This window comes from Dermacentor silvarum, chromosome 8, assembly GCF_013339745.2.
Source record: "Dermacentor silvarum isolate Dsil-2018 chromosome 8, BIME_Dsil_1.4, whole genome shotgun sequence".
NCBI lineage: Eukaryota > Metazoa > Arthropoda > Arachnida > Ixodida > Ixodidae > Dermacentor > Dermacentor silvarum.
This window is the reverse complement of record NC_051161.1, coordinates 120,084,919-120,097,653: the sequence shown is the minus strand read 5'-3', so window position 1 is coordinate 120,097,653 and position 12,735 is coordinate 120,084,919. Positions and strand designations below refer to the sequence as shown.

Below are 12,735 nucleotides of genomic sequence, written 5' to 3'. Positions count from 1 at the left end.
ATCCTTATACGGTGCCAGCTTAAAATTTCAAATGATGCCCAAGCTAAGGCATGAAATGAAGCCCGAGCTAAAGCCCGAGCAGAAGCATCACTCTTACAGTCTAAATACTCCATCGTGGCACGCACTTCATTTAACGTCATCTTCAAGGAAGACCCGGTTTCACGTGCTTTTAAGCTTCGCTAACGTCTAGAACTGCTACATTTTTTTTTCTTTTTTTGGCTTGGTCGTGTTATTCGTGCTAACCTAGAACGTGTTAGTCGAGCGAAAGCATGTACATAAAAATATCCCGTACACTGGCGTCAAAGGAACGATCAATGCTCTATTTCCGTTTACCTGGAGGTGGTATGTCACATAAACAGGAATAAAGTGCCTCAGACAGGCCACCCAACGTTTCGCTAGGCGGACACATATCTTTGTCAAAGGCGACCTTGTCATCCTAACCCGCCGAGGATGACAAGGCAGCCTTTGACAAAGATAGGTCTACTTATCGTGACGTTCGCCAGCTTTTCTGAGGCCCTTTACCCTTGTTTATACATACTTCTATACCACAGTGTGCTACTTCATCGGTCGGCGTTGTTCTAGATGTAGATGTTTAGTACGTTTCCTGCCCTACGTGGACGCATAAAATAAGCACGTAGTGAATCATACGCCCGAAATTAGTTTTGAAACAACACGAAGGCACCTCCATCTCGTTGCTCTATGGCCGAACGTGCCGTATTTGCCGACTGGCAAACCTTCGTACAGTATGTGCGCAGTATGAAGAAATTTTTGTTCGCAACACGTTTTCTTTTTTTCTTTCATTGCGATATCCTCATCACAAATGACTTAATGATAGTTTCTTCTGTGCGTCACATACCTCAACGCATCATTATTTCCATTATTCAGCAAGGAAAACATCGCAGGTTCCCTGGAAGCTATCAGCGCAGAGTCTCTGAAATTCCGTGCAGACAGCTCCGGCGCCAGCGCTCGTTGCACTCCGTTCAGCATAACACGTCCGTCATTTCGCTCGAAAGCTGGGCAGGCGCCGATAACGAGCCCAGAGGAGTGGGACAATAATTCCTTTCCACAATATAAAAACAAAACCGACTCCTACGTCAGATCTTCATTGAAGGCACGTGTCGGCCGCAGCACTCGTTACTTGATTTCTTGCTCTGGTTTCTCGTCCGCTTTCTCAGAACTGCAGGCTTCATCTTGCAACTATTCGTGTAATATCAAATGTATCTTCACCTGCAGGTCTTGTTCAAATTAGGTTCATATGTGTTTAAGGGTGGTCTCTTTATGCCGGAACTTCTACAGGGTGTTCCTTGCCATAACGGGAAGTTTAGGTGACCTAAATTTACCTCACTATTCCTTCCGGTTACCCTCCCCGCTTTCTTCCGCTCTTTTGTTTCACTGTCTCATGTCAACGCAGATCTTTCTCGTCGCCCTTCTCCGCCACCGTCCTCTTAGATATCCCTGTCTTTTGCACATACGTATTCCCGTGGCACCTTTCATGTCGCCACGTTCTTCGGATCACGGTGCTTACGTCGTTCACTTGATTAGAATCATAGAGTTTCTTACAACTAGTAGAGGGAACTCTGACGGTGCAATCGTTAAGCCACCCTGAGAATGATGGGTAGTACATGGATTTGTCTGATCTTCGTGCTAGGGTATTCAGAGGTTCTTGTGGCTTCGTTTATTACGCTTTATCTGGCCCTAACTTGGACTAAATTTCAACGCAATTTATACTTTGTTTATCGCAGAAGGTAATAAGACATCTGCAAGCACGCATAATCGCTGCTAATTGCACTGGTTCCGCTTGTCCATGCGTCCGTGGGGTAATGGTTTCAACATCGGGCTTCTTCTCTAGAAGTGCTGTGTTCAAATCAATCGTAGAACGATTGTAATAATGTTTACTTAAATATTCATAACCCAGTACATTCTTAAAAATGATCAGTTTGCAATATAACGAAGCCATTTAAAGCTAGAGGGACGAAATGTAGGCCGATACATGTATTACCTATCATTCGCATACTGGCTGAACTGTCCTGCTAGTAGCTCCCGCAGAGACTAGTGCCATAGTTTTCCCTAGTAATTGTGTGAAACCCTATGGTTAGAATGGCATTGCACATTATTAAGCTATCATTTTCATGGTATCCAGCGGTGCATGCAGCACCACCACTAGCGCGACGTATTCACAGCGCTTCAAGAACGTCTTTGCGTGATGCCTGGGACGTGAGGTTGCTCCCGATCCAACTTATGACTTCAATCGAGCCGAGATTCCAATTGCCCGAATACAGATTTGTCGGTGAGTAAATTTTTCGAAATTATAACGTGGGAAAAATTGAGGAAGCCGTAAAATATGGACGCAGCATGAAATCAGTAAGAAGAAAACTAGGCATAGGACAAGGCAAGATGTATGCACTGAAAGATAAGCATGGTAATATCATCAGCAATTTCGATGACATAGTAAAAGCAGCAGAAGAATTCTATACTGACCTGTACAGTAGCCAAAACAGCCAAGCTACTTCCATTCGAAATAGTGATGAACCGGATACAGAAGCTCCTTCTATAACTAGCGATGAAGTTAGAAGGGCCTTGAAAGACATGACCAGGGGAAAAGCGCCTGGAGAAGATGGAATAACAGTAGATTTAATCAAAAATGGAGGAGATATCATGCTTGAAAAGCTTGCGGCCCTTTATACGCAATGCCTCACAACTTCAAGTGTACCAGAGAGCTGGAAGAACGCCAACATTATACTTATCCACAAGAAGGGAGACGTTAAAGAATTGAAGAATTACAGACCCATTAGCTTGCTTTCAGTATTGTATAAAATATTCACCAAGATAATTTCCAATAGAATCAGGACAACACTTGACTTCAGTCAACCAAGAGAACAGGCTGGCTTCAGGAAGGGATATTCTACGATGGACCATATCCATGCCATCAATCAGGTAATCGAGAAATCTGCGGAGTACAATCAACCTCTCTATATGGCTTTCATAGATTATGAAAAGGCATTCGATTCAGTAGAGATATCAGCAGTCATAGAGGCATTGCGTAATCAAGGAGTGGAGGAGGCATACGTGAATATCTTGGCAAATATCTACAAGGATTCCACAGCTACCTTGGTTCTCCACAAGAAAAGTAGAAAGATACCTATCAAGAAAGGGGTCAGGCAAGGAGACACAATCTCTCCAATGCTATTCACTGCATGCTTAGAAGAAGTATTCAAGCTCTTAGACTGGGAAGGATTAGGAGTGAGGATCGATGGCGAATATCTCAGCAACCTTCCGTTTGCAGATGACATTGTCCTATTGAGCAACAATGGAGAGGAATTACAACAAATGATTGAGGACCTTCATCGAGAAAGTGAAAGAATTGGGTTGAAGATGAATATGCAGAAGACAAAGATAATGTTCAATAGCCTGGCAAGGGAACAAGAATTCAGGATCGCCAGTCAGCCTCTAGAGTCTGTAAAGGGGTACGTTTATCTAGGTCAATTACTCACAGGGGACCCTGATCATGAGAAAGAAATTTACAGAAGAATAAAATTGGGTTGGAGTGCATACGGCAGGCATTGCCAAATCTTGACTGGGAGCTTACCACTGTCGTTGAAAAGAAAAGTGTACAATCATTGCATTCTACCGGTGCTAACATACGGGGCAGAAACTTGGAGGTTAACAAAGAAGCTCGAGAACAAGTTAAGGACCGCACAAAGAGCAATGGAACGAAAAATCTTAGGAGTAACGTTAAGAGACAGGAAGAGAGCGGTGTGGATCAGAGAACAAACGGGGGTAGACGATATTCTAGTTGACATTAAGCGGAAGAAATGGAGCTGGGCAGGCCATGTAATGCGTAGGATGGATAACCGGTGGACCATTAGGGTTACAGAATGGATACCAAGAGAAGGGAAGCGCAGTCGAGGACGGCAGAAAGTCAGGTGGGATGATGAGGTTAGGAAATTCGCAGGCGCAAGTTGGAATACGCTAGCGCAAGACAGGGGTAATTGGAGATCGCAGGGAGAGGCCTTCGTCCTGCAGTGGATATAAATATAGGCTGATGATGATGATGATGAAATTCGCAGGAACATGAACTATCATTCATGTTAGTGGACTTAATTGATGAACTTCAAGTCGAAATGGGCCTGTATCTACGGCGAATAATCATATCAATGAGGAGCAAAGTACGAATTGGTTTGGAAAATAAAGTTATGATTAAGATTGTATATGGCGTACGGCTGCCTTTGTCTAGCTGCCAGAGAGTCCACTTTGCTCTCAGCCGTAGACACTGGTTTAGTCATTCATCATCATCATCATCATCATCATTATCATCATCAGCCTATATTTGTATCCACTGCAGGACGAAGGCCTCTCCCTGCGATCTCCAATTACCCCTGTCTTGCGCTAGCTGATTCCAACTTGGAACAATGGTTTTGCCATTGTTCCATGGCAAAATAAAACCTTTATCAACGAGCTCATCACTGTTGTGTGGCATCACTGTTGTGCTGCGTGCTGGCATAGGGACGAAAAGCCCTATGCATATGTATTTTCCGTTAGGTTCCTCCGTTGTTTTTTTCTTCTTTTTTTATTTTCTCGCGTAGTGAGGATCATTGTAGATGGCGCAGCCTTGTTAGTTTTGTTCTCCTTTTTGATATGTATCAGCAGTCTGCGATCAAGGTCGCTGTTCCAAATTGAGTTTCGCCTTAGCCATTTAACTGTGTCCTGTATGAATAGCTTATTTTTGTCGTTACTTCTGACTAACCGGGTGAACAATATGAAAAGCCGCAGCCAACCACTTCACGAAGGACTTCTCTGCTGAGCGATTCCGGGTTTCTTTCTTTTTTACCGCACAGTCATTGCAGACGCGGTTTTCCTGTCGTGACCTAGTGGAGCGTAGCTAGTTTGCAGCTGCCGTAGTTTAGTTTTTTTCTTTGCCGTTGGGTTATTAAATAGAAGGAATGACAGGCCGAAAACGGCGCGAACAAGGCATGAAACAAACTTGCTAAAAGGAATAAATACACGTGAGCATTAATAGGGTACATGGTGTGGAACTTTTGGCGCAGCCTACAGCAGAATTAAGAATTTGGGAAGAAAATAAAATCACTGGAAGAAAATGAACACTAGATGGGACCACTCTTTTTCTAGCGGTGCGAAAATCCAGCGTGCGTGGAAGTCCACACGGACGCAGCAGCTCCCAATAGCATATGCTCGCGCTTGCGCTTCTGTGTGTCATGTCGTTATCAGTTTTTGCCGCTGTAATCAAGAGATCCCCATACGATGCTCGCAGTGTGCAGTGCAGATACTCAAGACTATCAAAGGCATAAATTGTGTACTTGAACAACCAACGCCTCTTTTGGGCACCATCGTCTTGTTGCAAAGGCAATAGGTTGGAAATAATTCCAATAATTTGGAAGGGGGTCATAGTAGCAGGGTGCTGTCACGTCCCTAACGGTATTCTTTCTTTCGTTAGTTTTTCCTCTCTTTCTATCTTTGTATGCGCGCACACACTCACGCGCCTGCGTGTGTGTGCGCGCCCATGTCGAATGTCGCTGACGCATGTCGAACGTGCGTGCGTGTGTGTGTGTGTGTGTGTATTCCTACATTTTAATTCATATTAAAGGCTGGCGAATTGTCAACTACGGGAAGCCATAGAGATTGTCAGATTTTGCACAGAAAACATATTTGCGGAAACGTACACTCGGCCACAAAATATTGCGGGGGGCGCGAGCGCGTGGCGAAGCGCTCCTCCTCTCCTTCTAGCGGCGCACCCCTGGTGTCGAGACCGACGCTTGCGCGCTTGCGCGTCCTTCCGTGACTGCTAGCGTGCATGTTTCCGCGCTTGTCCCTTGCGCGCCGGCAATATCCGAGTGTAGCCGCGAGGTGCACCTTTTGCGATTGGCTCTGTGGTGACTTCGACAGCCCGCACCCCTGCGACCGCTTTTTGTCGGAACACGAGCGCAGATATATCTCGCCCGGTCGCAAACACAACAAGTCATTTTTTTAACACGAAAGTGTTTTATTCCGGGGTCCACCAAGACTTCACTGACGTATTTCCGTCACGGAAATACGTCAGTGAAGGCTGATGATTTCTATGACGTATTTCCGTCACGGAAATACGTCATAGAACATAATACAAAGAAAGAAACCAGAAGAAAAAGTTCCACAAACATGCAAAATTTGGGAATCGAACCCACGACCTCTCGGTCCGCGACGATAGATCGCCGAGCGTTTAACCCATTGCGCCACAAACGCATTCGCAGAGAGCTACACAGACGCGCCTTATATATCTAACACTCCTCCGTGTACCCGCGCTCTTGCTCGGGGCGGTGCCGCCGCCTATGAGCAGAAAAGAGAAGTACTGCATTATGACACTAAAGCCCGGGATACATGGAGCGAACTTTCTCGACGAACTTCACGCGTCAAGTAACGACGCGGCGACACGACGCAGGATGTTTGCTGTGTTGCAATACATGCGGCGAACGCCGCCGCGCGTTGGCCGCCGTGTTGGCGGCGGTCCCGGCCGCCCGCTTCGAACTGAATTTGGCGTTGTCCTTGTAGAATTCACTTAGTTGGAAGCAAATGACTGCGTAAACGGCTTTCGCTTAGTCTCAGGCCGCTTCGACGACAGAGTATTATGGATAACCTTGAGTAGTTTTCGAGATCGCTTCTCGTTTCGAACGCGTCTAAGCCTAGCGAAAGAAATATCCGATGCCAACGCCATCTATCGGGGAAGTCGGGAGATAGGCATGACGACAGCATGTGGCCTCTGAGATCAGAAGATTTCTGTTGAAGGTTGTTGTAGAGAGCTTGCACTGCTTGTCTGTTTCCTCGCAGATCAGCGGATATGGGATGTACAAATACAACGCGATTCCTGAGAGATCATACTAGGAACTACTCAATCGGTGCAGAGACATGCAGACACGGCAACACCAACGCGATTGCAGACGACGCGAAAAGGCGCGCGCGCGCGAAACACCAGCATGCATTGCGACCGGAACTAGTGCCTCCTGATTGGCTGTCGTCCACCGCTGCGCGCTAGACGCTTCCGGCGGCGGCGTTCGCCCGACGAAAATGTTTGGACAGGCAGATCGGCTGCGGACGGCAAATTTCTTGACGCCGGCCGTCGGACGTTCGCCGCCCGACGAAGTTCTTCGCTCGGACGCCGGTTATTCGCTCCATGTATTCCGGCCTTAACGCGCACCGACAGTGAACGCTTCGGTGGTCTCAGTACTACGACGCCTCGATGCCAGCATTCGAAGGGACGCTGGCATCAAGAAGCACTACCAACGCCACCTAGGTGGCGTTCACCGTACTCAGCACAGCGGAGCGTGGCCTCCGCAATTAGCTCTGAAAATGTTTCTGAAGTTGATCGCGGAGGCTGCAATTACGACGCGCTGTACGCGCTGATTTGACTCGGTGACGATTCAGTTACGTGCTTTGTCTTGCGCGTTGTATTAGTGTGTCAGTTACGTGCTTCGTCTTTCGCGTTGTGCTAGCGTGTGCAGCGTAGTGCAGCTTCCATATGCACGACGGTTGCTCATGGTCATCGACGTTGGTAGTCGTGATGGAGGAGACGTGCCACCAGGCGTCAGCGTGGGTGCATCAACGCCTAAGGGCGCTTTAGCCACAAAACACCAATAGACATTATATATCAATGTGCAATAAACATTACACTACTTCTGTGAAGACACGTTTCACTTTCGTGTTCTATACCGATTCCTATATAAGAGGGATCAACCACATTTTTTTCTACGCTGCGCCTTTACGTGGCCAATCTTCGTTCTTTTTTTTTTCTTTAAGAACGGGACGTTCTCCCGCAGAACAGCGTGACAAAGTAATGAACCTAGTATACGGGCTGGCAAAGACTGCGCTGGGTTCTCGCCCATATGTATGCCTTTAGATGACAGGCGACAAAAAAAAAAACATGGTGATCCCTGTCGTGTTTCGACAAAAATCGGCTGCAGCGAGGCGGGCTGTCGAAGTGGTCACAGCGCACCTCGCGGCTACACTCGGATATTGCCGGCGCGCAAGATACAAGCGCGGAAACATGCACGCTAGCAGTCACGGAAGGACGCGCAAGCGCGCAAGCGTCGGTCTCGACAACAGGGGTGCGCCGCTAGAAGGAGAGGAGGAGCGCTTCGCCACGCGCTCGCGCCCCCCGCAATATTTTGTGGCCGAGTGTACCTCTAGGAGTTGTAGAGCTTTCAAAGCGGAAACTACAGAGTCGCTGCTTTCACTTCTTTCAAACAGCGCGTCTCTTCCGGAGGTACACGTTTAGAGTGACAGTCTTCAAAGCACCGTCACAATGTCTAAAAATGTGCAGAAAAAAAATAATAACAAATAAATTTGTGCGGTTTCACATGCCAAAACCGCGATTTGATTAAAAGGGACGCCGTAGAGTGGAACTCCAGAATAATTTTGACCACCTGGGATTTTTTTTTAATGCACCAAATGCACCATACAAGGACGTTTTTTTGCATTTCACCTCCATCGAAATGCGGCCGCTGTGGCTGCGATTTGATCTCGCGTCTTCGTGCTTAGCTACGCAACGAATGTGCAGATATTGGCATGCTGGACCCAAGATTGATGCGCGTGAGCGGTGACCGAGCGAACAGTGAGTGTATTGGCCCGTATGCCGCGAACGTTTCTATTACTTTATCGCGCCGTTCCATATCTCTATCGGTTTATCTAACGAAATGACCCATGTCGAACCAAACGCAGTCGCGCAAGTGTTTCGGAGGTTTAGGGGTACAGGTGTGCCACTTGGTGGATCAATGATCGAACTGTCCAGGATTTTCGCGTGCGTTCACAAATGATAGAATGTTCTTGCGGCGATGCATGTGGTGCCTTGCAGCGGACAGAGGACAATGTATGAGTATGTTTTATACGCACATTGCTACAGAAATTAGCTGGAATAGAAATTCATTGGCATGGAATTTCACATTAAATTGAGTGGTCAGAGACATTGAGTCGGTGATGCCATCGTCTGTGAAACTCGATATAAAGGCAATATATTATTGGTCCTACAGAAAACATATTTTTGTGGTTATTCGCAAGTCTGATGTGCCACCCATAATTAACCAGCGGAAGTAATATACACATACGTATGCTTTCTTATTTGTAAACAAGAAGTGATTGCAATCAGCACATGGTAGGGTAATTTTAGAGTGCATGCTGTACTTCCCAATGTTAAGCTTCCAATTTTATGCAGTTGATTACGGCCTTTCGTGCTTCTCCTTTCCAGTACTTGTGTTCAATTTGTTTTGTGCTGTGTTGGTTCTGTCTCTTTAATTAGTGATTAGTGTTTCCTTAAGTATGAATATATGAGAATGTGACACTCATAAACATGTAGCTTATATATATATATATATATATATATATATATATGCATGATACATGTTTATGAGTGGCATACACAATACAGATGCTATACTATTCAACCGCGAAAATTGTTCCAAGAAGGTATTAAATTTTGTGCTGAATTTTGCGCACTGCAAAAAACCCGTATTACATATTACACATAACTCCAATATCCAATAACATCATATGCTATTTAAAAAAACGGGTTTTCATATGAGATTATATGGGACTATTGGATATGGGAGTCATGGCCTTATGGATTTTTCGACGGGGATTCCTCATAATTTGCATAATTGTAACGGGCATACGGAAGATCATGAAACATTTATTTCACAGCGCCTATGTTTTGCCTCAAATATTATCAGCCGATGAAAAATCCAAAATAATATGCGTGCTGAATATCTGAAAGTGATTTAATATCTATGTCGCAGCTCTAGGACCTGTAATGACATCGCACAAGAACATTGGCGCTTTTGCGATGTCATTGCAGGCCCTACACGGTGTGTTAATTGGCACTTAAAGTGTGCCAGAAATTTTGCGCACTTGCGTATGTCGCGTCTACGCATGCATAGTCGCACCCGCTTAATAATTAGAACACCGTCCGAGGTGTCCAAGCCCAACGCTGAACATTGCTCTCGCCATCAGTGCTTCGCGTTTCGGGCGAAACTGTCTTTTTTCCTAATTGTGCGTTTTAAGGTCCGCAACTAGGCAGTGGGTTATGATGGACGCTGTAGTGGAAGACAGCGGAATAATTTTTACTACCTCAGTTTCTCGATTTACACATATATTAGGAACACTTTCGCCCTTCGGCCCCATCACTATGCCGCTGCCGCAGCAAGTATTCGAAGTCACGACCTCGTAATGTTCATCAGATCGCCATAGCCACGAGCCACCATGGTGAGTATAAATAATAAATCCTCTCATCTGTCAGTCGTCCCAGGTACTAGTAGGACTGACGCACAGTTGTACCATGCATGGGTAGAATTTTTGACCAACACGCCTTGGTTGCTGAAAGGTTATGGTGTTGGGCTTCTGAGCACGAGGTCGCGGGATCGAATCCTGGCCACGCTAGGGATAGTTGCCGCTCCCTAAGGATAATTGCTGAGGCAATGCATTGCTATACTTAGGCACCTCTGCGAGAGGTGTCAATGACATGGTCAGAAAACAAAATTGCTAAATAAGTCACTCCACGGACACTACCGTCGCGCAAGTAACAGTTAAGTGGTGCGAAAAAAAAAAACGTTACACGAGATTCAGAAGGCCGTCCGCGCTAACCTAACCTAAGTATCGGGATTTCAATTTGGCGGGACGCAAATCTGAGCTCGAGAGTCTTCCTGCTTGCACTTACAATTTCTCCGTCCATCTTCGACTTCGTATTTCCTTCCAGTGGTGGTGCGTGATGAACCATGGTTTTGAGTTCCACCGAACTGTCGGCTTCGCCTGCAAAATAAATGCAATTCGGTTACACAAGGGCAGCACTGCATCGTGCGACTAACGGCAGCAGCAACTTGTGTTCCCTGATCAGCAGGAAGTAGTCTGTAGTTTTGCTTGCTCATAGGGCTTCGTGGCCGAAAAACAGACCGAAAAGCAGTGAGAAGAAGCATAACCAACTCTAAAGCAAAAGTTTTCCATGGCGCCCAAGCATTGAAATCGGCAATTGCAAAGGAGCCGCCATGTTGCTACTCTGTGCAAGCGCGCACGCGCTGAAGACGAGGTGCGATTAAGACAAAAGGCGCAATCAACGCGTTCCCGAGCCTCCTATATCGACCTTTTTATCGGGCGAGGTGGAAAGGGCGCGCGACGAGCCTTTCCTCATCTCTGGCTTGTGCGAGCCGGCGCGGCGCGGCTTGAAATGTGTGGCCGGTCGCTCGCTGCGGGACGATTTTGAGGCGTTTTAGCTAGTTGTGAGTGCAATTTACGGGATGTCAGTTCTTACGAGGTCGTCGAACAACCACTGGGTAGCGTTTAGGGGGATCAGTAGCTACAGTATCTGGACATTTCTCTTGGATGTGCAAAAATGCGACGCGCATCATCAGCCGCGATGTGTGTATGTGTTGTGAACTATGTTGGATGTATCGGTTTTCACTCGACGAAGACTTGTTGTAAAACATTTGCATCAGTCACCGGCAACGTTCTCACGGATTTTAAGCCTAGTAGACTTCCAATCACTATGTCTACGTTAGCCTCCCGCAAGAGGCCGAAGGCTTTGCTGAACACAGCGAGCACTGTGGTTGGCAAACTAACATGATACACACAAGCTGCGTGCTTCGATCGGCATTGCCTTTTTGCCCTGTAAGGCACAATATACAAAGGGGATCGCATCAAGAGAATCCAACAGCTATATGTAAGGACACAATTTCCGTAAGATGGGTGAATGCGTCGCACATGATTGAAATTTATTACGAGACTGAAAAAAAAAAACGAGTTCATATATCCTCCTTTTGCGGCAAAATAAAACAGAACACGGGATAACGACGCAATAAGACTTCGCATGGTCGTGCCGCATGCTTGGGCCACTTGGACCATGTGCTATATAGAACAAACAGATCTATAACACAGCATCTAGTACTGCCTCGGACGCAGGCGCAGTCTGCAGCTGGTCATTCGACCACTCGAAAAGTGTGATTCACAGTGTACCGTAAGTGGTTATTATTAACCAAACTATTTTATTTGTGGGTGGAAACCATGCCCAACAAGCAAGGCAGTCGCCCAATGCATCTACAGATAAGTTGAACGCTTGTCAAAGTAAACAGCACAACTTATTGGCCAGCAGAATGGTACCCACGTTGTTAGGATCGTCAAATGTTTCGTAACTACTCGTTGCAGCTAAACCAGAGCTTAAAATTACGGTGCTGAGAATGCTGCAGTAAGGTAACGTTTATGAAACTAATTTTCAGAAATACCTAACTGATATTCGAGGCAGATTGTAAGCTCAAACAAACACGCACACCTCGCGCTGGGTGTCTCCGTCCGCCCTAACACCAGCAGAAACCCCAGCCGCTTAATTACTTCACTTAAATTCCTTCACTAGGCCTCACAGGAACATTCCCCACATAGAAGACGCCATTTCATGCTAATAGACTGCGGGAGAGTGAATAAATCTACCAGAAACTGCCGCCGAGCGTATACCACAGCATACAACACGGGCGCTCGCCCAAGCCAGCAGTAAGTAAGTAAGTAAGTAAGTAAGTAAGTAAGTAAGTAAGTAAGTGAGTGGTCCTGATCCCTTTTGACGCAGGGCAGGCGTTTGTCAATGCCACAGGAGACGTAAAGAACAATAAAAAAAAGAAATTGAGGCGTATAAAGCAAAGAGGAAAAACAAAACAAAACAAAACACAGTTCGTCACAGTCTTCGAGGCCGTCTGGTTGGTCCGGTTCACTGTTCACCAGTCA

General features: G+C 46.3%; 1 protein-coding gene across 2 annotated transcripts in view; it reads right to left on the bottom strand.

Annotated features, from left to right (window-relative positions):
• LOC119461643 (inactive serine protease PAMR1) overlaps positions 1-12,735 on the bottom strand; it is a 92,069-nt gene that overhangs the window by 49,151 nt on the left and 30,183 nt on the right. For both annotated transcript variants that reach the window (XM_049671827.1, XM_037723008.2), the window contains exon 2: positions 10,691-10,782. In XM_049671827.1, the coding sequence (XP_049527784.1) occupies positions 10,691-10,782 (92 nt within the window). The remainder of the gene's footprint in view (positions 1-10,690; positions 10,783-12,735) is intronic.